Genomic DNA, 27,981 nt, shown 5'->3' on the forward strand with positions numbered 1-27,981 from the left:
CCACCTTGGCTGCGCTCTACCCAGGTTCCTGAGAAGACAGAGCATGCGCGAAAGGTAACCGCGCCCTCGCCGCTAGAGACCCCAGGCCGGCCAGGGGGCGGGGCCGCACAGCTGCGCACGCGCGCGGGGACACGTAGGCGGAAGTGGCGCGCGGGCGCAGGCCAGGCGAACACCTTGAGAGGAGGCGGCGGCCGCTGTGGAAAGTGCAGGGGTAGGCGGAGAGGAGAAGGAGGTGATGGCGACCTGGGGAGGGGGAGACCGCTCCGTCTGGCAGGCGCCACCCGGGCTGGGGTCACCTTTTCAGGTGGCTTAACGGCTCTGGAGTGGACGTGTACCCCCGGCTCTTCGCCGTGTTCGGGACCCAGACCCTCCCCTCCCCAGAGAACCTGGACACAGCTTATCTTCCTCATCTATAACGAGCGTGCGGCGAGGGGATTGAGGGCAGGATGGAGGGCGGGGATGACTTCCTTTTTTAAAGAACGGAAACCTGGCACGGTTTCTAGGGAGGAGTGTGTGTCCCTCCTTGTCCCCTTTGCGCCCTGCGGCCGGCTAGAACCCCCTCAGGCCCCGGTCTGTGGACTCAGGAGTGAGGCCACTTCCAGGAGGGCCTTTTAGACTAGTGAGGGGCCTCTGGAGAACTGGCAGTCGCCTGGGTTCCCAAGACTGCTTTTGAGTGAAGAGCTACTTCCGGGTTCTGCGTTAAAGTACTTAGGGTCTTCTGCTGTCCATCTGCTTTGCGGTGCAAGGGGATCGTTCTTGCCAGGTTATTAAATTTATGTCATAATCTTCCACTAAAAGTTATGCAGATTCTCCAGTCTTTGCAGCTTAGTTTTCTCCCCCGCCTTTTTATTTTTCTTTTAAAGAAATACTGAAAGGAGGTGGAATGCTTTGGTGTGCTGACAGTGGGTTTTTTTTTAGTGTCGGGCATATGCATTTCTTCTAAGGTAGGGTCTCACATGTCGATGTCGAGGGTAGATTTTTGGATTCACGTTTTCCTAAGTGAATTGAGATAGTTTGGGCCTTGGAAGGGAGAGATACGGCAGCATTTGAAAATAATTTGGATGAGTGTTATTTGTACTTAATTTCTTTATATTAAATCCAAAGCTTAGATTTATCCCTTGGAAAAAAATAGAGTAACTGTCAAAAATGAGTACCCTGTTTGATCTTCGTGTAGTGAAGTGTGTACAAAGAAATGAGCCCCCTTTTTTTGTTGTTTTATAACCATAACCCATAGGTGAACAATTAATAGAGTCCAGTTAATGTAGATACAATGGCAAGATTATTTTATTTGTAACAACGAGTATGGCAAAATACAGAGTAAAGTATGTTCAGGTTATTTACACTGTAATGTAATTTCCTCATATTCTACCCTTTAGTAGTGGGAAACTTTTCTTCTAAAGACTGGAAAAGAACTAGATTAAGAAATGAACTGAAAGATTTTTAACTTAAGTGGGTCATTGCAAACCAATGTAATTACCAGTTATTTATAATTTTTATATGTCACTATATACTGAAAATGCTGCCTTTTCCCATTTTAGCAGTTGCTTTGTACCAACAAGTAACTAAAGTTAAATATATGTGTTGACTTTAAGAACCGGAGAGGCCCCAGGCAGTGATTCACACCTGTGGGGTTTTTTGTTCTTAGTTTAAGGGTTACTGTGAATGTCTAAAGCAGAGCAAAATGTTGATCATTTAATTTGAAAACAGGTTTAATTCTATGCTGGATTTTATTTTTCCTGCATCGAAAGGACATTGGCCTAGGTTCTGTGGATATTGATTGATATCCATCATTAATATCTGAAACGGAAGGTTTCACACATTAGGATCACAGTTATTGGGTATCAGAGTTTACAGTGTCTTCCTTCATCAGTCATGTGATCTGACCAGTGATGTTCTGATTAATAAAACTGCATTCTAAATGCAAAGCTTGCAAGGCAGATTTTCTGGAACTGGTACCTCAAGTAAGCAAAAGAAATGAATTTATTTCCATGTTCATTTCAGATGCTTTGTGGGAAATTTCAGTGGAGATGTCAATATTTTGGCACAGATGTCCAAGAAGTGACAGTGCTGAAGGGATTTAACTCTACATGTCTGGCACAGATCTGCGGCTCCTAAGATTGCCAATAGGTGTGTTGAAAGTGGCAAATTGTTGGAAAGGAGCAGAATTCTGTTGATTAAATTGGTGCTTACTAGAGTGCAATAGACTCCTTCATTTCATATTTTACACTTTTGTTATGTGTTGAAACATAATGAAGATGATATCTTCTCTTCCCCTAAAGATTTCAGAAGCTTCTGAGGGAAGCAACCATAAAAGCAAAAAGTTATGCTGTTATGATTTAGGTATTTGTAAAAAATTTTATAAAATGCTATGAGAGTCCAGAGAATCACCCAGCTTGTAATGTATAGGGCCTTAATCAGAGGTAGAGCATAGTGGGTATTCATGTTGGGCAGTGTGAAAGAGGGATCAGAAAGGGAAGAAGAGATTATAAACAGTAATCTAGTGATGCCTAGTAATCTAGGCAAGAGAAAACAGCTGCTAATGGTAGGTTCAGAAACAGATTTTAAATACATTTACAGATGTAGAGTCAACAGGAACCTTGGCAAAATGTAAATTTGAGGAAAAGGAAAGAATCTAAGATAATTTACAGATTTTCCGCTCGATACCATAAGTGAGATTGGGAATATAGGAAGGGCAGGTTTGTTTGGAGGTGAACATAGTTCAACTTTGGACTTTTATTTATTTATTTAAGTTTATCTATTTTGAGAGAGAGTGAGCATGGGGGAGGGGCAGAGAGAGAGAATTGCAACCAGGCTACACACTGAGAGCATGGAGTCCAGTGTGAGGCTAGAACTCATGAACCCCTGAGATCATGATCTGAGCCAAAATCAAGAGTCGGAGGCTTAACTGACTTAGCCACCCAGGCACTCCCAGCTTTGAACATTTTTGAAATGAGGTGCCAGTGGAACTCATGAGTAGAAATGCTTTCAAAGATGCATTTGGAAATAGAGATCTGGATTTCAGAAGAGAAGTCGGGTTGGAAGTCCAGATTCATATTTCCAACTGCACATCAGAGGAGTGAGTCTCCCAGCAGCTGACCATATCGCACTAGCAGTAGTTCTAAAAAGTTGGGTAATAGGCGGGGCGCCTGGGTGGTTCCGTCGGTTAAGCGTCCGACTTCAGCTCAGGTCACGTTCTCGCGATTTGTGAGTTCGAGCCCCGCGTCGGGCTCTGGGCTGACGGCTCAGAACCTGGAGCCTGCTTCCGATTCTGTGTCTCCCTCTCTCTCTGCCCCTCCCCCGTTCATGCTGTCTCTCTTTGTCCCAAAAATAAATAAACGTTAAAAAAAAAATTAAAAAAAAAAAGTTGGGTAATAGTTAACATTGGTGGTCTTACTATATGCCAGATGTTTTTACATTTATTTCATTTAGTACTAAAAAAAAATTCTATGATAGGCACATTTTTTACCACTCCCCCTCCCTTTTAAAGATGTACAACCTGAAGTTCAAAAAGGTTAAAAGAATTTGCTTAAGGTTCTTCAGCTAATCAGTTAGCAAAGCTGGGTCATGCACTCAGATCTGTCAAAATCCAAAGCATAGGGAAAGCACCATGCTGTACTGCTTTCTCATAAAGGTAGCTATAAGTTTTTTGAGTCACTGCAATATGCCAGGCATTTTGCTAAATTACAAACATCTCAGCAGAATATGGTTGGGGAGAAATTTTTGATACTAACAAACGCAGGAAAGAGGTCTTCTAGAAGTTTTATTTATTCTCTCGTGTAAATATATAATCAATATTTGTACATCCTACTCAACCTGTTTTCCATAAGATTTTTAGTTTTGCTCACAAAGTTTGCCACCACCACAGTACATTTGAAAAATCATAGTCAGGTAGACAGAGTGATTGCAAGCTGGGGTTTCAGGACTTCCAGACGAAGGGCCAATTTATTTGGTTCCTTTTTAAGGGTGCAGAGTATGCCGGATCCCAAGAACAGAGAGATAAGTAAGATTTGAGTCTTGCCTTTTCAGTTCTGTTCTCTCCCAGCTGGGGAATTAGAGAGGGTATCACAAAGGAAGGAACGCTAAAGCTTATTTCAAACCCTGACCTAGAGAAAGAAGACATCAGGCTGAAAGAACATCATTAACATAAGGTAGAGGTGTTTGAAAGTCCATGGTCTATTTCTGGAATGAAATAGTAGTCCATTGTGGGCAGTTTGGGGCTTGATTGAAAGATGTGGAGGGAGGAGAAGCTTAAGGGGGATCAGATTTATTTGAATGGTACTCTGTATCCATGCCTACACGTGTGGAAAGTAGTTACTCAGGTTTTTGTTTCTTCTACATTCAAGATCATTTGAAGCATGATTTATAAAGAAAGTCAGATCTCAAGGGTGTCCTGCAAGATGTCTTAAAAAGTCTTAACTCAGAGATGGCAGTGATTGAAACATAGTGTGGGAAGGAAGAACAATATATAAAGAAGAAGAAACAGGTAAAGGAAAAGAAATACAATAAAACTTTTTAAAATTATGCTTTTTCTCTTTAGAAATTTGGCGGGTGCACTGTAAAACAAATGTTCTTTGATGCCTGAGTATGGTTAGTTACAAGTTGTATTCAGAACCTGGATCCATATTTAAATTGCTAAAGATGGCCTGCTTAATCTCTGTGATCAGCAAAGGAGAAGTGATCACAAAGTGACTAAGTCTTGCCATTTTAAGCCATCAAGACAGTTTTGTCAAAATTATCCTTATCCCTCCTCTTTACTCAACTAGTCTGAATTTTAGTCCCCATTGGGGTTGTGGAAGACAGTCTTTTCTAGGATAATTTTTTCATCATAAATGTGTTTAGTTGTCCTAACTCTGCTCTCTCCTCACCCTGTACTTGGAATTCATTTTTCAGTTTATATAAATCCAAAGAGAAACTGACAGTCATCTACAGAGTCCTCATGACTTTTTTTCACAGACTAACAAAAAATGATGTTTTCCAGCTTTTTATAACCCCAAAGACTTCTTTATTTCCTTTTTTTTTTTTAACAGCTGTATTGAGGTATAATTTTTATACAAAAAAAAACTACACGTTTAACATAACACAATTTGATGAGTTGGGACATATGCATATACCTATGATACCATCACCTAATAATCAAGGTAATACATATATCTGTCATCTCTACAAGTTTCCATGTGTCTGCCTGTGTGTGTGTGTGTGTGTGTGTGTTTGTGTGTGTGTGTGTGTGTGTGTGGTTAAAAATGTATAACATGGTATCTACCCTCTTAAGAAATTTTTAAGTGCACACCACCATGTTGTTAACTATAGGCACTATGTCCTATAGTGAGTCTCTGGAACTTACTCATCTTGTATAACTGAAACTTGAAATCCATTGAACAACTCCCCAAAGACTTTTTAAATTAAAATGATTTCCAAAGGAAGGAAACATCTTTTAACCTAAGAAATGCTGTTGCTAAAGCATATCATTCTTTCTATAGTCTCTGACAAATCTAGCTTTTTTAAAAGTAACTTATAGTTGTTTGAGTTTATTTTAAAACATCCTTAGCAAGTATATTTTAAATTGTGTTAGTATTTAAGGGAGCATCAGTTTTTTTGTGCAATTAAAGATCAACTTTAATGTTGAAGATGTTACTCATAGACTGTCATGGGCTTTAAAAATTATATCCTTTATACATATAAAAACAATAAAAGCGTATTTACTTCCTTGATAAGTAAACACAAAGATAAAAAATAAACACTAAGTTAGCTTTTGACGTTTGCTGTGGGAATGAGAATGGCATTATGTTTAGCGATATTGGTCTTTACCAGGCAAACATAAATTGGAGAGTAGACATTGTTTTTGGTTGCTTAGAAGTTTGAATAGAGGAATTACTATATTAATATCTAGAGAAAATGAGATTCGCCTGTATAATTTTTAAAGTGTGATGTGAACTATTACTTGGAGCATAGTATCTTATCCAAAGGTTTTGCTTTAATTGCTAATTTCCTTCTTTAGGACTTGGCTCAGCAAGCAAAAGAAACACTGAACAAAGGAGAGGAAACCAACAAAGATAAATTTGGAAGCACTGAATGCAGCAAAACAAGAACAATGGATCTCAAGTTCAACAGTTCCAGGAAATATATTTCTATAACTGTCCCTCCCAAAACACAGACAATGTCACCACACATCAAGTCAATAGATGACGTTGTAGTGCTTGGCATAAATCTCAGCAGATTTAACAAACTTACTCAGTTTTTCATATGTGTTGCTGGAGTTTTTGTATTTTACCTAATTTATGGATATTTACAGGTAAAAATATTTATTTATAAGATGCTAATTATTTATAACAGTTGAGGTCAATAAGAGCATTACTAATAGTTTTACCCAAGGTAGTTTTCTCCATAGGATACCAGTTTATTCACATTTTTGAGTTTTTTAAATATGGAAAAAGACTTTCTAAAAGTTAGTGTGCTCCTTTTTCCAGGGATCAAAATTTCACATTGAACATTTCAGATGGGAGAGGAACGGAGACCATCTTAAAAAATTAAAATTATGAACACAATTTGAACTATTTATTGTGTTTAACAAAATGGGGGTAATATGCACCCATGTGTTTGTAAAGAGTGATTCAAGTATTCGCTGATACTTTGGAACATAATTCTCCAATAAAATTGAATAATAACACAAAAGTCATATTCTAGCCCATGGTTGATTCTTGGAGCTCATTAGAGTGATCTTAAAAATTATTGTATTCTTTTTATTATCGTATATAGATGAAATATAAAAGGAAGTATAAATAAAGAAGATGGTAGAATTGATTATTCCTTACCTTGTAAAAATGCTATGAGGAGTATTAGCGTGAAATAAAAACATGAATTAAAAATCTTAGTATTTATAATAACTAATTTCCCCACTAGAAGATGATACAAAAATTCAGATATCACAATGAAGAACAATGAAAAATAGTAAATTTTATCACAGAAAGGTTGCAATTTCTTGTTAAGAAATATTTTATTTCTTCTTCAAAATACCATTGTTACCAAATAGTTTGGGAGCAGAGTTAGTCATTAGAAAGGAAAATGAATTAGAAGTTTGCTGTACAAATTTATATTAATCTTTTTCTGTTTGATTAATGAGCAGGGACTTAATAATCTATGCAAAACTTCTTTTAAAATTAGATAAACATCACTTTCACTTTGTGACAACTGATGTTGCTAGCATATTAAAATAGTTTAGGGGTGCCTGTGTGGCTCAGTTGGTTAAGTGTCCGATTCTTGATCTCTGCTCAGGTCATGATCTCACAGCTTATGAGATTGAGCCCCGTATCAGGCTCTGCACTGATAGTGCAGATTCTGCTTGGGATTCTCTCTCTCCCTCTCTCTCTCTCTCTGACCCTCCCTGGCTCGTGCTCTCTCTCTCTTGCTCTCTGACTCTCAAAAATAAATGAAAAAAAGAAAAGCTTTAAAATAGTTTAGAGAAAATGGTGGGGTTTTGTAATGAAGTTATATATATATATATATATATATATATATATATATATATATATCTGAATGCTAGCATACTTAATAAAGCTATTTTCATGTTTTTTAGTTCATGTGCCAGAAAATTCCTAAATACCTTGCAGACATACTTGAACACGAAGTAAATTTGGGGAATTACACAGTATCTAGTTCAGAGTTTATGAGGGAGGGTGATTTATTGGATTAAGCCAAATAACTATTGGAATACCTCTTAATGACTTGTTAATAATGGCTTATTAACAATTAATATAAATGTTACTTCATGACACAACATTGTGTTTAGATAAGTAACCATTTACAAGGAGAAATTTCATAAAATCCATGGCCCAGATATTCCAAAAAATAACATTGGTTTGAACTGATTAAATTCCTATAGAAAAAACAGGTCTGAGATAATAAACTTCTAATGAAATATATTTATTGTATCATAAAGGAGTTCTTGACCCAGGGACCTTTCTCAATGTTTGGGGGCAATTTTTAATTTTGGCAATTTTTTTTTTTTTTTTTTTTTAAAAGAGCAAAGCATAGGATAATGTTGCTTTATAGCCAGCCTTCCTCCCTTTGTTTTTCTCACTCAGTTCTTTGGAAAGGCCTCCTGGACTTCTCTAATTTTACCTTTGAGGTGCCTTGTGATTTGGATGGTGTTTTGATTTTTGGTGGGTTTTTTTGTTTTGTTTGTTTTTTTGGTGGTGGTGGTGGTGAGGCTTGGTTTCTTTAAAAATGTTGTGTTTATAGGGGCGCCTGGGTGGCTCAGTTGGTTGAGCGTCCAACTGCAGCTCAGGTCATGATCTCAGGGTTTGTGAGTTCGAGCCCCGTGTCGGGCTCTGTGCTGACAGCTCAGAGCCTGGAGCCTGTTTCGGATTCTGTCTCCTTCTCTCTCTGCCCCTCCCCACTTGTGCTGTGTCTCTCTGTCTCTCAAAAATAAATAAATGTTAAAAAAAAAATTTAATGTTGTGTTTATAGGAATTTATTGTGAAGAAATTGGTTTGCCCAAGAACTTAACAGTATTCATGTATCTCTTGACAGGAATTAATATTTTCAATGGAGGGTTTTAAGTCCTTTGGCTGGTACCTAACTTTAGTACAGTTTGCATTTTACTCCATATTTGGCCTAATAGAACTTCAGCTTATTCAGGACAAAAGGAGAAGGTATGTAGTTTGTTTTTATTTTTTTGACAGTTAAATTCATTAGTAGTAGTTAAATTTTTTGTTTTGTGTTTTGGGAATATGGAGTATGTTATACATGCAATATACATATTTCCTATTAATAAAACATATCTAATGCCCAAGAATTTTTATCAGTATAATCAACTTACTAAAAAATACTAAATATATTTTCTTTGTACCCTGAAAAAAAGTGGTCTCTCTTACAGTGTAATGTTATCAGAAAAATGTAGTTTAGGCTCAACTTACAGTAAATGTATCTTCTTGAAACAGGAGAAAGTATCAAGTGTACATAAGTGTTTTTATAAATTTCACTGAAGTGGGTGTGATTACTGAAAGACTTACAGTGCTACTAAGAACAAAGTGATGAAATGAACTATCAATGCCACTTTTATAGTGGTCTTTGAAATGTACAGTTAATGTTTCGTGGGATATGCTCTGCTTAATATTGTTGTATTTGTAATGTCCAGGACCTGAGACTGCATGTTTAGACATCAGAGAAATTTCATAACGTGTGTTTTCATCAAAACCACAGGAGTTTGTTTAACAGTATATTTTAAATTGACCATCTAGATTTGAGAAATATCTCAAAATATTTTTAATGGTATACTGAACAATGTGCAATAAAAACCTGATTATATACAAGAGGAGGTTAGGAAATTGAATGTAACTTCTGTAAGTGTGGTTATCCTGTCACATCAGACTTCAATATGTGAACATTTCATGTATATATCGGCCAGTTTAAATGCAGTAAAGGAGCTATAATACTGACATTCGATCTTCATTGACACAAATGTTCAATCTTTCAGTAAAAATAGGATATTTTCACAGCTGCTATTTTTCTTACAAATATATTTTTGATATTTCTAAGAAGATAACTATAAAATTTTAAATATTTAAGTCTATACCACTGGTATTTCTTCATAGTCCTAATTCATAGTTCTCAACCTCTTTACTGCCAATAAATTTTTAGAGCAGTCATAGTAAAATGTTTGAATCTGAGGATAGCATTTGTATTATTTTCATGCTCTAAAACTGCCATTCTCAGTCACAGGTGATAGAATAAAAAGTAATTAAATATATCTGTCAAGACTAGTATGCAGGAAAACCTGATGATTCATTACCAATTGCAAACTGCTGGACGTCTGTTTTCAAAGTAAAAGAATCTAACACTGTCTTTCTTAAATGGAAAGTGATACCAAGATACACCTCCCTGTCATCTACCCAAATGAGATGGGGAGTATGCCTCCGGCCATGTTTATCCCTGCCTTTAAACCACCTGACTGTAACATGTTTAAAGATAAAATCATTTCTCTTTGATTTAAACATAAATGAAGGAGTGTAGGAAAAGAATTTACAGATGAAGATAATTATGAGTTGAAATCTTTTCATTTCCATGGCACATTAAAAACATTTTTAGAAAAAGTCTTTAAAGGTATATTACAATGAAAATATGCTCAGTCACATATTTCTGAATTTATTTAAATGCCACTGTTCTCTAAATCTTGAGTTAGCCAGATTCTTTGCTTAGTTTTTTTTTCCCCCCTTTCTTCCTATGTTTATATGAATACCTTGTACTTGAAAGAGAAAAGGATATGGAGTCAAAAAACATGTATTTGAGTCTTGGCATGGCCTCTAATTAGCTGTCCTAAGACCTCAAGGGAGTTTCTTAAGTTCTCTGACCTTTGAGGACCACTCCCTAATGTGTGGTAGAGCATATTGTAAGTTGCAATACCCTGAACCCGCTACTTGTTATTTTTCACCAAAGATTACCTTGTAACTTTGTTGTTACTTTATTTGAGTTTTTAAGGAAGTTCTGTCAAATTGGTTTTGAAGGGGCTATTTAAAGTCACAATTTCCCCACCATGTCTAAAGAAGTAAGAAATTGAGATACTAAATAAAACAGACCCAGTGAGCACCCCAGAGGCAGGATGATGAATCTAATAACCTCCTGGTTTCACCAGTGAGCGAACACCCCTGGAGGAGGCTGGGGCCTTCATGAGTCTCTATGGCAAGTTGCTCTCAGAGTTGTGACCTTCTGAATATAGGTCTCCTGAGTTTCAGGCTGGTTTTCTTTCGACCTGTGTTACGCTACTTTTTAATCAACATTCCTTATGATTTTTCTGACTTGAGGTTTTTTTTTAATTTTCTGGCCACTATTTGCAATTTATCTCTGAGGAAATTTGACCACTGTGACTTCTGTCATTACCTGGAAGAGTAGTGCTGTCCTTCCCTGGTGATGCCTCACTGAGGATTAGACCCCACAGACAGCATGTAAATCAGTGTTTGTGTTCTACACTGATGCATATGGGCATGCCACGTTATTTCCACACAGACTTTAAATGTTTACTACTCTATTAGCGGTTGAGTAGGAAAGGCCTGAAAATTGAAACGTAAATGGGAAGGATACATTTTAATTGAATTTTCCAGTAAATTATTTTGCCTTATATCTAGCCAAATAAAAACTATGGAGGAATTTTGTTGCCTTGATTTAATCCCAAAATGGAAGCTACATCTAAGTATGCAGCATAATCTAATTATGTGCATAGTACTTCACGTGTTAGTCACACCAGTGTACAGGGTTATTTTAGACTACTAAATATCCAGTCAAAGTGCACAATAATAGTGCAAAATTCTGAAGATGTCATATGAAAAATCCCCTTTAGGAAATTCAGATAGGACCCCAGGTAGTGATTTGGAATCATGAGGAGGGGAATCAGATACCTCATCTTGAAGCTAATTGTTTTAACATTTTATGGAATACAGAATTAGAGTTCACCCATATGACATTGTGGTGATAAAAATCACGTTCAGCGTTTTAAACTGCCATGTACTTTTTCTGCAGGTACTCTGCTCAGGATATTTTAGGAGAAGGGCTAGACGTATTTTTCCTAATGCTAGATGGGAACATTAGGAAACAACAATTTAGAAGTTGAAAATTAGTTAAGGTTCCTTTTACCATTATGGAGGTCAATGTTTTTTAAAACTCTTTTTTTCCAAATTTAGTCAAGATGGTTTTTATACGTAGGTAGAACTGCTGTTAAAAAACTTCTTACCGGGGCACCTGGGTGGCTCAGTCGGTTAAGCGGCCGACTTTGGCTCAGGTCATGATCTCATGGTCCATGAGTTCGAGCCCCGCGTCGGGCTCTGTGCTGACAGCTCAGAGCCTGGAGCCCGTTTCAGATTCTGTGTCTCCCTCTCTCTCTGACCCTCCCCTGCTCATTCTCTGTCTCTCTCTGTCTCAAAAATAAATAAACGTTAAAAAAAAAATTAAAAAAAAACCTTACCAACGTTTCAGACCATCCAGAAGAATCTGCAGAACTCTGTGGTACACTGTGTTTCACACAGCTGAAAGTTCTCACTTGTGATCAAATAAATAAGGGTAAATTGTTGCTTTTACCAACATTCTTTTGTATGAATACAGCGTGATAACCTTTAAAATAGTGATATTTCACCAGTATTTGTAGAAATATTCATCAGAAATTAGACATTTACACATTGTAAACACATTATCTTATAATAGTGTAACTCGGGTCCCAAAATGAAGATTTTAAAAATTGTCTTTTACAGAATACCAGGAAAAACCTACATGATAATAGCTTTTCTAACTGTGGGTACTATGGGGTTATCAAATACTTCCTTGGGCTACCTGAATTATCCCACCCAAGTCATCTTCAAGTGCTGCAAATTGATTCCTGTTATGCTAGGAGGAGTTTTTATTCAAGGTATAGTAATGATATGTTTTCATACTGTTTGAAACTAAGAGGATCTGTTATGGCATCTAGCATTAGGAAAAACCTGAAACTCCAATTAATATTTTTTACTGAACATTCGAAATATCAGAACAATTCTGAGTGACATTGTATCAAAATAAGGTATTATAAAAACACTGATACTTCTGCAATATCCCCTAGTCTTTGCCGTCAGTAATTTGGACTGGGGAAAAATAAAAATAGTACTTTTTTAAATTACTTTTTCTTTTAGTCGGGAATCCATCACATTTCCAGAAATACTGCATTCATCTATTGAAGACGTAGCTCAGAAATACCTAGAAAACTCCTCTTTTCAATTCTTTCATTCTTCTGCTCTGCAGGGCTCCTCTCTCTACCTCCATCATACACGCGGACAGTTCTCACACTGAAGTAAAGGTTAACCTGAGCAGAACTGCTTTTTTACCAACTCTGCTGGCTCACTGACTTCCTAGAGCCCCAGCTAAATTACAGGCTATGTGGAAATAGGAGCGAAAGAGGAAGCAATGATAGCAAGTGGAACACATTTTTGTTGTTTCTATAACAGTCATGCAGAATATTCATGTTTTGACAATCAAGGTTTTCTATTTCACTAAAGTTCTTATACAGCCTGACTTCATTTTTTACATTAGAGGCCTTCCCACAAAAGCCCTTTGAAATGAAAGTATGGATGTCAATTACTTCATGTATAATTTCAGGGTAACTGTTGATGCAGGAAAAAGTACTGATACCCTTCCCTATTAAAAACCACATGCATGTGTAATACGTCCTTAACAATCCTTACCAAAAAGTTACACTACATGATTTTATTATTTAGATATGGATCTACTAAAATAGGTTCATTCGCACCAATTCTGATTATGGTAGTTGCAAACTTAAACAGTTATGCAGCCTGAAAAATTGCTCTGGTTACTTTGTAAACGTATGGGCTGTAAGAAAATTCAGAATCTTCTAATATACACGAAGTAAAAAAGGCACTCATGTCCATGCACTTTAAATGTTCATATTTACTCACCGTAACAGATAAGGTAGGATCTCATATCTAACTCCTAAGGACATGTTGCTGCTCATTGGTAATTTAATTTTCCGAAGCCCTTCTGTGACTGTCTAAGGCACTGATCTAAGCATTCTTCGTATGTTTTTGACTTTGGATATAAAAAGCAGATCCTGCTGTACTTAGTTAGACACATAGATCTAAAACTGTGTCAAGTGGGCGTGTGCATAATGAGGTTGGCTTACATTTATTTTACACAGGGAAGCGTTACAACATTGCAGATGTGTCTGCTGCCATATGTATGAGCCTTGGCCTGATATGGTTCACCCTAGCTGACAGCACGGTTGCACCAAATTTCAACCTGACCGGTAAGGAAATTGTTTGTGCTGCTCAGATTTTACAGGCAATTGGGTTTAGAGTAAGAACTTTTATAATTTCATGAGAATTTTAAACGCTAATGTGACATCTATGATTTTCGTATCTGACATAAAGCTTTCGGACTTTCTGTATAAGATGTAGTAAAAATATTACAACCCTGCAAATGTAACAGTTCTTTTTAGTGCTCTGGTATCTTGACATGACAAAAGGCTGTGCGGCCAGTCAAAACCTTCTGTGATCCAGTACATGATAGATGAGTTTCTTATGGCTGAATCGGAAGTATACACATTAGTTATAGGAGAATCACAGTAGTAACTTTTTATTCTTTTTTAAAAAAAAATTTAAATTGCACATTTACTTGTCATTATTTTAGCTAAAGAGGAAAAGTTATGCTATATGTTAACATAGAACTGTGTACTCTAAATATGTCTATAACCTTACAGTGCTTGAAGTTTCCACCATGAACAGTTTCCTCCTTGTGTGTCCCGTGGAATTTTGCAAATAAAATTTAGATTTTTCACAGGCAAAATAGGTATTCTGTATATTTAGAACTAAATAAGAATAAAAAATGTGTTATAATATTGTTTTTGTTCTAATGACCTTGAAGATAAATTATTATATTATTATATACACAGTATTGTCATTCTTATTCTGTTGAGTTTTATTCATAAGCTTAGTATCATCCCATCTCCTAGCCTGACAAAAGTAGTATTTAAAATACTTACGTGTTCAGGGCAGGTCTCGGTGGCCGGAGGAGGAGTAGGTGCAGGTAAAGGTGGCAGCAGCCAAGGCCACAGACTGCATCATGGAGGTCACCTGGGGCCAGGCAGAAAGCAGCAGGAAGCCCAGTGCTGACATGCAAAGATCACTACTTTGATTGCAGTGCTCACTTTGGCATTTCGAAAGAGATGCTGAAAGATGAGGCACTCACCCTCATGTACCAAAACTCCATGTTTCATAGCCGACACCTCTTTGTGGACAACATGGTACTGGACGTGGGCTCTGGCCAACGGATCCTCTGTATGTTTGCTGCCAAGGCTGGAGCCCGCAAGGTCATTGGTCATTGGGATCCAGTGCTCCAGTATCTCTGATTATGTGGTGCAGATTGTCAAAACCAACAGTTTAGACCGTGTGGTGACCATCACCAAGGGGAAGGTGGAGAAAGTAGAGGTTCCAGTGAAGAAGGTAGACATCATCATCAGTGAGTAGATGGACTGCCGCCCCTTCTACAAGTCGATGCTCAATATGGTGTTCCAGACAAGTGGCTGACACCTAATGGCCTCATCTTCCCATACTGAGCCATGCTGTATGTGACAACCATTGAAGACCGGCTGTACTAAGACTATGAAGATCCACTGGTGGGAGAACATATATGGCTTTGACATATCTTGTGTCAAAGACATGGCCATCAGAGAGCCCCTGGTGGATGTGGTGGACCCCAAGCAGCTGGTCACCAATGCCTGCCTCATGAAGGAGGTGGACATCTACACTGTCAAGGTGGAAGACCTAATCTTCACCTCCCCCTTCTGCCTGCAAGTGAAGCACGCCCTGGTGGCCTACTTCAACATCAAGTTTACTTGCTGCCCCAAGAGGACAGGCTTCTCCACCAGCCCTGAGTCCCTGCACACGCACTGGGAGCAGACAGTGTTCTACAAGGAGGACCACCTGACAGTGAAAACAGGCGGAGAGATCTTTGGCACCATTGGCATTCAGCCCAGGGCCAATAATAATCGAGATCTGGACTTCACCATTGACCTGGACTTCAGGGGCGAGCTGTGTGAGCTGTCCTGCTCTACTGACTACCAGATATGCTGAAGCAGCACCTGGCTTCTCCCACAGGCCCAGGGGCAACAGTGTTCTTAGGCAGTTCTTCTCTTCCCTCCCTCAGAAGGGCTTTTTTTAGGGCCTGGGCTGAGGGGCGGGGCACATCATGGCTATGTTTTTCATAATTTATGCTTTTATATGGTTGCATTTATTGCCAGTAGATCCTCAACGGGGGGGAAGAGAGTAAAAATAAAATAAAATACTGGGGCGCCTGGGTGGCACAGTCAGTTAAGCGTCCGACTTCAGCCAGGTCACGATCTCGCGGTCCGGGAGTTGGAGCCCCGCGTCGGGCTCTGGGCTGATGGCTCAGAGCCTGGAGCCTGCTTCCGATTCTGTGTCTCCCTCTCTCTCTGCCCCTCCCCCGTTCATGCTCTGTCTCTCTCTGTCCCAAAAATAAATGTTGAAAAAAAAAAAATTAAAAATAAAAAATAAATAAATAAATAAATAAAATAAATAAAATAAAATACGTGTTCATAGGAACTCTGAAGAAAGGGAAAAAATTTATTCATGAGAAAAAGGTACTACATAATGAAGAAAATGATTTACATCAGCTTTGCTATTCCTAAGAATCAAAATTTTTCTTCATGGCTGTTCATCAGCCTTCTTTATTTACTAACCTGGTTAACCAGGCTAAGTTAATGGGTTTAAATGTAACCAGCACAGCCTCTTGGAGTAACCCTTCAACAACCAAAAGATTCTGATGGAACCTCTTACAACATCTGTTTCAACTTTGCTCAGAGTACCGGTGATCATTACTTCACTGAGTTTTCCTCTGAGAAAGAGGCTTATAGTTACAGATGTGTCTGACATGGTGTAGATTTTTCAAGAACGCTTCGTGTCAGCAACTCTCAAAGGAAAATTATGTATGGAAACTGAGGTAATTGACTCTTTTACTTATTGAAAAAGCACTTTTAGAGAAGGCACAATTTGCAGTCAGAATCACGGCTTTAAATTCTGTTCAGATCACTTAAAATTATAACCCTGGCTAAAGTGCCAGACCCCTTTGTACTCTCCCCTTAAAACAGAGATCATGATGATAGCTTGCCTCACACAGAGGTGGTGGGAGGATTGACTGAGGTGATGGAACAGTGGGTATAAATGAAAGCGCATGCATGTGCTGAGGGTGAAAGTGACAATAAAGATGGGCTGAAGTGGTGTCAGTGGTGTCGGTAGTCCCACAACCTCTCAAGGTGACATGACCGCTGACCTTTTCCAACTCCCATGGAAATATTTTGTAAGAAAATTAGAACCTGGTCATACTTCATCATTAAGAATAACTGATGAGCACTTATCATGGTCTCTGATCTGTAATAATAATATTATCCAAAGGAGATTAGATTAACTGTTTAGGTAGTTATTTAAGATAGACATAAATAAAACTTTGAATGTGTAAAGTGAATATATCTGAATTTACTTATGCAGATAAATGTCTGCCTTTAAATATTCCCCTTAGAATGTAGTTCAAGCATTTTCATGCTGTGTTGCCTTTGTTCAGAACATTTTTAGAATGTCTTTGAATAGCCTGCCGGGAGCGAGGATGTTGTATTCAAGTCTTCAACAATAGCCCGTCTTTGTTTCAAGGACAGGTTTCATATTTGAAATAAGTAAAAGAGCATTCAGGATCAAGTTTGGTGAATAAAAATGTATGATTAGGTAATAAATACCACAAAGTTAGATGATGAAAAGACAAACTGAAGAATAAGTATGAAAACTTGAAAATTCTCAAGTGCACACACATGCACATATATTTTTCTGCTCCGTGTAATTGCTTCTGCATTGTTTAAAAAAATGAAAAGGGGAAAACTCCCGTAGGTCCCAGCAGACTCGCAGACGTAACCAAGGCTGCTTTTTCTTCTTTCTGTAAAGCACATGGCTGGTGACCGGTGTCCTGAACACTTCAGGTAACCAACCGCCTGCTTCTTAGGTAGATGTGCCTATTCGCATTGGTGTGTTGATTTCCAGATTTGTACATGCCAGTTGTACTGTTACAACTAGGTAATAATATTGCTTGCATTGTGCAAAAATGAAGGACATCTGGGTGGCTCAATCGTTGAGCGTCCAACTTCAGCCTAGGTCATGATCTCACGGTTCACGAGTTCGAGCCCCACATCAGGCTCACTGCTGTTGGTGCAAAGCCCATTTCAGATCCTCTGTCCCCCTCTCTCTGCCCCTCCCCAACTTGCGCTCTCTCAAAAGTAAATATTTTTTTAAAATTGTTTAAAAATGCGTTTGAAGAGAGAATTGTTTCTGTTAATTGAAACAATATGGTTGACTAGTCAACAGAATCATTGTTGAATTAGGTGTGGAGGAAACAACTGTAAAAATAGCAGGATATCATAAAAGCGTGAAGGGATTCTGCCCCCCGACTGTGTCCAAAGTTCCTGTGTTTTCCTGTATGCTTTTTAAGGAAAACAACTGGGAAATCATTAACGGTGTGTGTTATGAGTATGGTTTTCGTTAGGACACATATTCAAAGAAAAGACCTTGGCAACTATGTGTATGTTTATGTGTTTTAAATGTTTTAATAATGTAGGTAATTTCTTTTATGATTTCCATCCTCATCTGATTTTTTTCAATTAACTAACTACCAGTCCCGATAGAGCTCCTAAGAATTTCTTCTGTATGTGTTTAATAGAGTATTCCTTTCAAACATTTAACCTAAACAGAACTATTATTTTATATAATAATGAAACACAGTAAGGTGACAACTTTAATGTAGTTTATTAGTGTCCATTACCTTTTTTTTTTGACGTTATCATCTATGCGCCCAATTATAGCTGGTTGTGGATGAAAATAATCCATTTTTACTGAGCAAATGTGATTTAAGATCTGCTTTGGTTTTTCAGCCAAGTTAAATCTCTGGTAAATCTTGAGTGTCATTCACATGTTTAAATAAGGAGGTTGTATTTTTCTGCACTTTCTTGAAGGTGTGATCCTTATTTCCCTGGCACTGTGTGCGGACGCCGTCATTGGGAACGTTCAAGAGAAAGCCATGAAACTGCACAATGCTTCCAACTCAGAAATGGTAAGTGCTCTGGTGTTTTTTTTCTCCACGATGGACAGGCTCAGAAATGGTGACGTGCTTCATTTTGCGAACCACTTCTGGTGTTGGAGACTGGCACGGCATTTTCCAACTGGTTTGTCATCATTATTTTCACAAAAGTAATCCATGCAAACGTTACAGGAAGTGAAAAAGTAAAAATACCATTACCACTATGGAGCTTATTGTATAATATTTGATGAATATTTTCCCTATTTCTAGAGTTTTTTACATACTAAAAAATCCTTTGTTACATCACTTTTCTCCTCTCTTTGTATTTGGTATTATCTTCCATTTAGAAGCTTGTGATTTTTATATGGTGGATCCTTTCCTTCATGGCTTCTGGAAACATATTATGATTGAAAAGGGCTTTCCCATCTCTTAAGATTTAAGAATTTTACCCAGGTTGCCTATCCATTTTATGATTTCCTTTTTAATTAAAGCTTCGATCTAGCCAACACTTTAAAAGATTTTTCTTCCATATGGCTATCCACTTGCCCCAATTTCATTTATTGAAAGATCCACTTTTCAGCCTAAGTGCCTTCTTTATCATATCATAGTGTAATGTAGGATTCAGAATTATATTCTTTTGGATTTCTTTCTGCACCCAAACCATGTGATGACAGCAGCTTTGTCATACATTTACCATCTGCTAAGACTAGCCAGCAATGTTCCTTTTGTTTTTCAGAATATTACTACCATGGTTATTCTCGGGTGTTCATATCCCCAAATAAACTAGAAATCACATTGCTATTGTGATTGGTATAGCACTGAATTATAACTTAATTTAGGGAGAATGACATCTATACACTTGATTCTTTCAGTCCAAGAATAAGGTATGACTTTCCTTTTATTCAAATGTTTTTTTTCCAATGTCCCTTAGATTTTAATTTTTTTTTTCATATAAATCCATATTTCTTATTGAAGCTATTGTTAGGGGTTTCATCTTTTTGCTGTTGTTACTGCTAATAATGCTCTTTCTTTCCCTATACCTCCTACCTGGTTGGTATTTATATATAGGAAAGTTACCATATGTATGTTTACATTAATTTTCTAACCAACCTCTTGCTAGACAGAACGTACTACATTAAGAGTATATAGGAATGGTCTTTCCTGTTACTTTGTCAGCAGAGTGAGAATCTTAAAGGAGTCTTTAATCTCGGTCAGAAGTTTTCTTGATGATCGTCACCACTCTTCCTGGGTAAGGTCAAGATCAGAGAATTAAGGAAGTGTAAATAGTTAGAAGTACAATGGTTAAGAGCTTAGGCTCTGGGCTAAGATCACCTCAGTTTATATCTCAACTTGGCGAGCTCTCTTATTTGGGGAAAATGACTTACTGTCTCTAAGTTTTAATTTCCTCATCTGCAGGTTGAGGCGTAAGTGGAATTATTCATAGAGAGCATTGTTAACACGGTACCTGCAGCGTCACAGGTCTGTAAATTTGATGACGATGCTGCTGCTGACTGTTCTGAGAGTATACTAAACCGGGATAGAAAGATTGGTAGGAAAACTGGGAAACGAAGCAATAGATATGCCAGATACTGCTTATTTTCCTTATATTTTAATTTCTTTGCAAATTTAACGTTTGGGTGTTTTCATGTTTAATAAGTAGCTTTAAAGTTATTTTGTTTTATTTATATGTGTTTTTAGAACCCCAACAATAAAATGTGGTCTGAGTTCAGTAATTAAGCCAGGCAAAAAAATGAATATTATGTGACCATATATATGAAAGGATCAGTACTGCTGTGTTATCTTATATGTAAAAAAAAGCTGTAAACTTCGAAACAGGATCCGTCATCGTCTCCAGAAAGTTAGGCCATATTGAAATAATGATGTTACTTAAAAAATGGTTTGTTCTTCACATTTAATTAATTAAGCCATGTATTAAAAATCCTTCATTTTCTGCCTTTGGTTTGATAGCATTTTTTTCCACTATATTTTTATCTACTATAGGTTTTGTATTCGTATTCCATCGGTTTTGTGTACATTTTACTGGGATTGACATGCACTAGTGGATTAGGCCCTGCAGTAACATTTTGTTCAAAGGTAAACACTAATCATATTTTTAAAAATAAACATCTCCCATTAAATAGTTTCCTCTGTATTTCTTGTTCAAAAAGATTATTTTTATGTAATTTGATAACTCCTTTAATATAATATATGCAGATCAGAAATTATTTCAGAAATGAAATGATTTATATTTAAATTTATTTTATCCTCACTCTACCCTATAAGTTAATTTTTAAGCGATGCATAATGTGTAAAAGTTGGGATTTTTAATTTCATCATTGTTTTTCCATTAAATCAGAACTACATAAGAATCTTTGCTTGACTGCATTGTTGAATGGCTTATTACTACTCAGGAGGTTGATTAAAATCTGTAGTTTTATTTCATTTGTAATACCTCAGGGTTTGTTTTGCATTTTCCTAACAGGCTTTTTTTTATATGTTGCAGAATCCAATTCAGACCTATGGTTATGCTTTCCTTTTTTCCCTCACTGGGTATTTTGGAATCTCCTTTGTTCTGGCTTTGATTAAAATTTTCGGTGCACTTCTTGCTGTAACAGGTATGAATGATATACTTGCTTAGATTATGAAATAAACATTTAAATTTTCTCTGACTCTCATTTTCAAAAGATACGGGCAGCGTCTACTCTGCATTAAAAAAAAAAATTGTTGCATTTCATCAATTTATTTTTTGGCTTAGGGTATTTCTTTAAAATTCTAAAGAAAATGATGGTTCCTCATAATATTTTATTTATTTGAAGGTTTAATTTTAAAATCAAATATGTATATATATATATATATATATATATATATATATATATATAAATAGTAACTTTTAAATGCATTAAAAGAATTTTTTATTAAAAAGTGTGATGGGCTATGGGGCGCCTGGGTGGCTCAGTCAGTTAAGTGTCCAACTTCAGCTCAGGTCATGATCTCGCAGTTTGTGAGTTCAAGCCCCACATCAGGCTCTGAGCTGTCAGCACAGAGCCTGGAGCCTGCTTCAGATTCTATGTCTCCCTCTCTCTCTGCCCCTCCCCCACTCACTCTCTCTCTCTCTCTCTCTCTCTCTCTCTCTCTCTCTCTCTCTCTTTCAAAAATAAAATAAACATTAAAAAAAATTTTTTTTAAAGTGTGGTAGGCCAAATACCTTCAGAGAAAAATGCCGCTTTTATATACACTTTTAATTTATAACAAAAATTCTAGTTTTGATGCACGGAAAATATGGCAGCTATATTTCAAACAAAGCTTTGGACCTTCATTCGTACCCTTTCTGGGGCATTAGCCAGATTAGCTTCTCTTGTCACTAATAATTATTATGCACCTGCTTTGTGCAGGAACTTTGCTTGACACTTTAGAGGAATGGAAGTTATATTTGTTATGCTTTGGAGGAGTCAGGAAAACAGATGAGAGGCTACAGGTGAGGCCCAGTGAAAAAGATAGATGATTCCATGTGCTAACCTCATACCATTTGCCAAGTGAATGGTCCAGATGACAAATGCACTCAGCATCTCCCATATGGAGAGAGCGCTGAAAGGAGCCCAGGATTGGATGCAGTGTGGCTGGTTTGGGATGTCAGAGAAGGTAGAACGTTGTCCCAGCTCAGATGCTTAATGGCATGTGGCCTGGAGAGTAATTCTTTCCTCTTCTCTGGCCTTCATTTCTCTCTTGGAAAGAGACTGGGTTGGACTTGAACATTTCTATCAGAGATTTGTAAGGTTTGCATCATAATGCACACACACATTAGCCATTTATAGCTGATTTTAACATTTCATACTTTTAAGGGAATAGTCTAATACTACAGAATAAATTAAGCAAATGGATTTAAATCCTAAACTTTCTCTTTATTTGCTCACATATGACTCCGCTGCTAAAGTTTGTATTGCTAATGGTAAACAGAGGGCATTTAATTGTAGGTGAGGCCATATGTATAATCTGTCAAGTTATCTCATACTACCAAGAAAGATTACAAATTCATATACTTAGCTCGGGTTCCAGTTTCGCTTAAAGATGATAACTCTTCAGGGGCGCCTGGGTGGCGCAGTCGGTTAAGCGTCCGACTTCAGCCAGGTCACGATCTCGCGGTCCGTGAGTTCGAGCCCCACGTCGGGCTCTGGGCTGATGGCTCAGAGCCTGGAGCCTGTTTCCGATTCTGTGTCTCCCTCTCTCTCTGCCCCCCCCCCCCGTTCATGCTCTGTCTCTCTCTGTCTCAAAAATAAATAAACGTTGGAAAAAAAAAAAAATTAAAAAAAAAAAAAAGATGATAACTCTTCAAAAGGGAATTGATATCAATTGATACGTATTATCTAAACCCTGTAGTTGGTATAAAAAAATATAAGATGCAGTCCTTGTCTTAAAGGTGCAGACAGGTTTATTTCTCTTCCGTGTAAAAGAAATGCGGTGGCAATAATAATAGCCAGCATGTATATAACCTTCATTATGTACCCAGAGCCATTTCACATACATTATTCATTTTCATCTCGCAATAATCCTGTAATAAAGTAGGCACTGTTGTTGTTCCATTTTACAAGGGGTAAACAGAGGCACAGAGAGGTTAAGTGGCTTGCCCGGTGGTCAACCAGCTAGTAAGTTGCAGAATCAGTATTCCAACGGAGGCAGTCTGGCTCCTGACCTATGCTCTTAACCCATATGTGATCCTGCCTCCTGAACTGCTGTGGTGGCTCCACGTTCATCAGGAAGCCGGACTCCTGTCTTCTCTGCCAGCTTGTCCTCATCCTCATTTCAGGCAGTGGGGTGGAGAGAAGATGAAGGATACACCTTTGTCTTCAGAAAATCTTCCTAGAAATCACACACCCCTAGAAACAGCACTTCTCACTTTTCACCGGCCAAAACCTAATCACATGACCACACCTGACTGTAGGAAAGGAAGGTATGCCCAGGTAAAAATAGAGCATAAAAAATAACACAGAAGGAAAAATAGATCTGGGGAGTCAGGCTCTGACACATTTCCAAAACTTTCTTCATTTGGAGTTCATTTATTCATGCATTGGACATTGAGTGCCAGGGACTGTAGTCTGGGGATACAAGGATGAGTAAGACAAGGAACTAAGTAAGACACACAGTCCAGAGAGAGGATAGCAAGTAATAATGCAAGGCGGGGAACAGGGCTACCATGGAGATATTTGCCGAGTCCTACCTCTACCTGGCTGGGACAGGGAGGAGGGCTTCATGCCTAACAGCAGACTTAAAATAATACTTGAAAGACCGGTAAAGGTTAATACAGCCATGTCAAGATTATTCATGGTCTTACCCAGACATGACCAGTAGTATTAGGGTATTAGCTTACTTTATCCTTTACCTTACTACTTTCATTTGTTTATTTATTTTTAATATAATTTATTGTCAAAGTGGCTAACATAACAGTGTGTTCAGTGTGCTCTTGGTTTTGGGGGTGGATTCCCATGGTTCACCGCTTACATACAATGCCCAGTGCTCATCCCAACAGGTGCCCTCCTCAATGCCCATCACCCATCTTCCTCTCTATCCCACCCCCCATCAAACCTCAGTGTGTTCTCTGCATTTAAGAGTCTTTTATGGTTTGCCTCCCTCCCTTTCTGTAACTATTTTTTTCTCCTTCCCTTTCCCCATGGTCTTCTGTTAAGCTTCTCAAGTTCCACATATGAGTGAAAGCAGATAGCACTCCTAGGAATTTAGCTTACTACTTTTAAAGAATAATACCTGTTCTACCTAATCATACCTTCCTCGTGAAAGCCTTTCTTTCCTGCCAGACTAAGCATCTCTAAGGGATTGACATGCCCCACTAGTGTCGTGGCCTTTATCAAGTACTCATTACAGTTGTACTTTAACATTTAACTGTATGATTTAATGTCTCTACCCTCTACCAGACTGTTAACTCCATAACCCCAGCAGCAGCTTTCTGTTTTTTGGTTTCTGTTGTTCTCTTAGCGTGTCATGTAGATCTCGGCACATAGCAGGCTTAGTTAATATTTGTTGAAATGATTTCCAAAATATTCTAAAAGATAGATATTAGTAGGCACATTCTAAAGCAACCTTTTTTTCTCCCTACAGTGACAACCGGAAGAAAAGCAATGACTATCGTACTTTCATTTATGTTCTTCTCCAAACCATTCACATTTCAGTAAGTAGTTTGTAATTCAACAAGTTTTTCTACTTGCAGGTACCTGGTTTCACATTTCCTATTTCCTTAATTTCTTTATAAAGAATCAGTTTTATCTGGAGCCATACTTTATTGACGTGTCTCCTACTTCAGAAATGCATGTAATTATTTTGAAGAAATCATGTTGTACACTTAAACTGCCTAACTAGAGTTCCAGTGCTAGCATGACCCTGTTTCCAGTATAAGTGAACGTGAGTGATGTCTTGAGATGAAGGGATTCTGCCTTGCCCTAGTACAAAAGTATAAATTATATGTATGTAATACATAAATTATATAAGTTATATATATATATGTGGTTTTTAAAGTTACTAAGTTTAGGGGCGCCTGGGTGACTTAGTCAGTTAAGTGCCCAACTTTGGTTCAGGTCATGATCTCATGGTTCATGGGTTCGAGCCCTGCCTCGGGCTCTGTGCTGACAGCTCAAAACCTGGAGCCTGCTTCGGATTCTGTGTCTCCCTCTCTCTCTGCCCCTCCCCTGCTCATGCTGTCCCTCTCTGTCTCTCAAAAATAAACATTAAAACAAAAAAATAAATAAAGTTGCTAAGTTTATTGTTCCCCTTAGAACAATTTGTTCCCCTTAGAACAAAGATTTGAGGTAGAGATCTATTCTGTAAGTTTATTTAGTTTATGGCTTCTTATAAAGCATTTACTGTTTTCTTTATTGTCTGGTATACATTTAAAATTAGTATCCTTTCAATTTATGCTGCTTAGTAATTGAGAAGATTCAAACCTAGAAATTATCAATGTATAAGTTTAAAGTTAACCACAGATAAATTTCAGTTGGCGTATTTGTTTTCTGTAATTAGTTTCTCTTTGTGCATGTGCTAGGTATACATTATAGCAACCCATGTAATTCCCCTACTTTCTCAAGATGTGCCCCTTTTTACCTCTGTATGTCCCACCCAACTGGGATAACTGGGTAGATTGTTGAATTCCCAAGATGGCCACTGGCAGATTTACACATTCAGTGCTTAGACTCTTAAGACTATTGGTTAGGACATGGACTTGAATTTGCTATTATCCTCAAAATTCAAATGAACTATATTTAATATTTTGTAAAATATCTTCTCTGTACCTATACTTAACATAAATAATAGGAATTCTATCTAATCTGGTCTAAAAATACTGTTTTTTTTATTTTAGTGTCATGGTGGCCCTCCAATAACAAAATGTTTATTTTATTGAAGAATTATTGTTAACTCATCACCAAGTTCTGTGGTTAACAATAAATCGTTACCTTGATATTAATATTTTTTCCTTCCTTCTTTTCTTAGGTATGTCTGGTCTGGTTTGTTAGTTGTCCTTGGTATATTTCTCAATGTTTACAGCAAAAATATGGATAAACTAAGACTACCAGCACTATATGATCTGATAAACAAAATAGTGGAAATGAGAAAGTCAAGGACGTTGGCACAAACCGTATAGTGAGTGATTCATCCTGTTTAAAACAGAACTCGAAGGGAGTAACCATCAAGTAATTAACTTTCCAAAGGGATTATTATAAAAACCAAAGGATCTGAAGGCATGCTACCCATTTGTGGATGGGTCACCTACGAAGTCAGCCTTTTCTTCAGGATACTTGTTTAACCGTTTGACTTCTGAAGCAATCAAGAGAGCCACATCTGGCACGCCTTAGAATCAAATGTCAGTGTGAAGGACTGACATTTCTTAGCAACCTGTTGAGAATTGCACTGGAAATGGACCATGTTGCAAAACTAATTGGATATCATTATGACATATCAAAGAAATTGATATAATAATATCAATTAATAGATTGTTTTGTTTTCATTCCATTTTGGTGGTGTTATTTAAATGATTCTCTGTTATAAGAGTGAACTGATGATTTAAAGTCTAGAAAGAATAACTTCATTATAAATAAAAATTATTCTGTGATTTTTTTAAATAAATGTGTTATTAGAATTCTGTTATGAAGAGGGAAGTGAAGGTTGGAGTAAGTCTTTACAGAAACTTTAAAACTTAGGCTTTTCTCCGATAATTTAGTAGGAGTATTAGAGGAAACGTGCTTTAAGTTTTCTGTGAAATATAGACAGCATAATAAAAGGAGTCATCCTGCAACCTGTAAGTATGTGTCGCAGAAAAAATTGCTACTATTCATCAAAGAAGTGCTAAAAGATTTAATGATTTGGATTTTTTAATTGAAGGGAAAATAATGCATGCCTTAAATTATAATAAAATAATAAAACCATCATAGTTTTTCTCATAAAAGTGAAATTTAATTTGGCAGCTTAAAGATTAAATAGGGTAAACGTAAGAAACACAAGTAGATTTTGCCAAATTTGTACAGTATCTTGTTTGCACAGTTTTGAGTATAAACTCGTAAAGATTTTGGCTCTTATTTTGTAGCAGTTGAGTTTTGGAATTGCTTCCACTGTATTAAAAAAGTCCAATTAATCTTCATTTTCAGCGTAAGTAATGCTAGTTAAAACAGCTTAGTTTCTGTGTTATTGGTGATATCACTTATATTTTGTGAGTATAATATACTTGGAATATTAATCTTGTTCTGAAAATTCCATTGTATTCTGATGGTAATTTTAACCTGTTATGTGCATATGTGGGTGTAACAGAGCCCGTGATAATTTAAGGATCTAGCCATAAGGAATTCTGACTGAAAATCAGTTACATGTTAAAATACTCTGAGGGTATTTTTCCCCAAATGGTAATCATTTTTTAAGTTTTCGTATTTTAAAATGAAAGGAATCTTAATTTATATTTCATTATCCTTTCTTAAACTCTTAAGACGGTAAGGAAATTTGTGCCATTAAAAAAAATCAGTTTTCCCGAGTTCTTGATAAAAGATTATAATTTTAACTTTTCAAGGCATCCTTTTATGTACACGCTTTTCTAATTTTTTTGTCTTTGCCTGTTAAGAATTCCTCACCCCACCCCCCAATTTTAAACAGCTGAGGACTGTTTAAAAATTGGTTTGCCAGCCTAACCCTTTTACTCCCATTTCCTTTTTTTACCTGCTATCAGATGGAAGCAAACTTCATCTCACTTATTTGTGTCCCTAGAGTACCCTTAGTGAATAGTTTGAAATACAGAATACTTTTCTATAGTAAAGGAAATCAATATTTGAATGTATACTTTGTGTCAGGTTTTCTAATAGCATTCGTAAATATTATGTGATCCCAACAACCCACGTATAA

General features: G+C 37.2%; 1 protein-coding gene and 1 pseudogene across 5 annotated transcripts; both read left to right on the top strand.

Annotated features, from left to right (window-relative positions):
- Positions 1–93: 93 nt before the first annotated feature.
- Positions 94–27,976, top strand: SLC35B3 (solute carrier family 35 member B3). Of its 5 annotated transcripts, none has more exons than XM_047859064.1 (13): positions 116–211; positions 2,002–2,127; positions 4,344–4,483; positions 5,028–5,138; positions 5,996–6,289; positions 8,527–8,648; positions 12,234–12,388; positions 13,667–13,774; positions 18,536–18,633; positions 20,602–20,694; positions 21,104–21,215; positions 24,706–24,775; positions 26,089–27,976. In XM_047859064.1, the coding sequence occupies exons 5-13, from the start codon at positions 6,089–6,091 to the stop codon at positions 26,237–26,239; spliced, it is 1,110 nt and encodes a 369-aa protein (XP_047715020.1). In that variant the 5' UTR covers positions 116–211; positions 2,002–2,127; positions 4,344–4,483; positions 5,028–5,138; positions 5,996–6,088; the 3' UTR covers positions 26,240–27,976. The 5 variants fall into 5 exon arrangements, with proteins under 5 accessions (XP_047715021.1, XP_047715020.1, XP_047715017.1 ...); XM_047859061.1 differs by lacking the exon at positions 116–211 and adding an exon at positions 218–763; XM_047859065.1 differs by lacking the exon at positions 2,002–2,127 and having other exon boundaries at positions 94–211.
- On the top strand, positions 13,787–15,881 carry LOC125165775 (protein arginine N-methyltransferase 1-like; annotated as a pseudogene).
- Positions 27,977–27,981: the final 5 nt, after the last annotated feature.

This window comes from Prionailurus viverrinus, chromosome B2 (assembly GCF_022837055.1).
Source record: "Prionailurus viverrinus isolate Anna chromosome B2, UM_Priviv_1.0, whole genome shotgun sequence".
Lineage (NCBI taxonomy): Eukaryota > Metazoa > Chordata > Mammalia > Carnivora > Felidae > Prionailurus > Prionailurus viverrinus.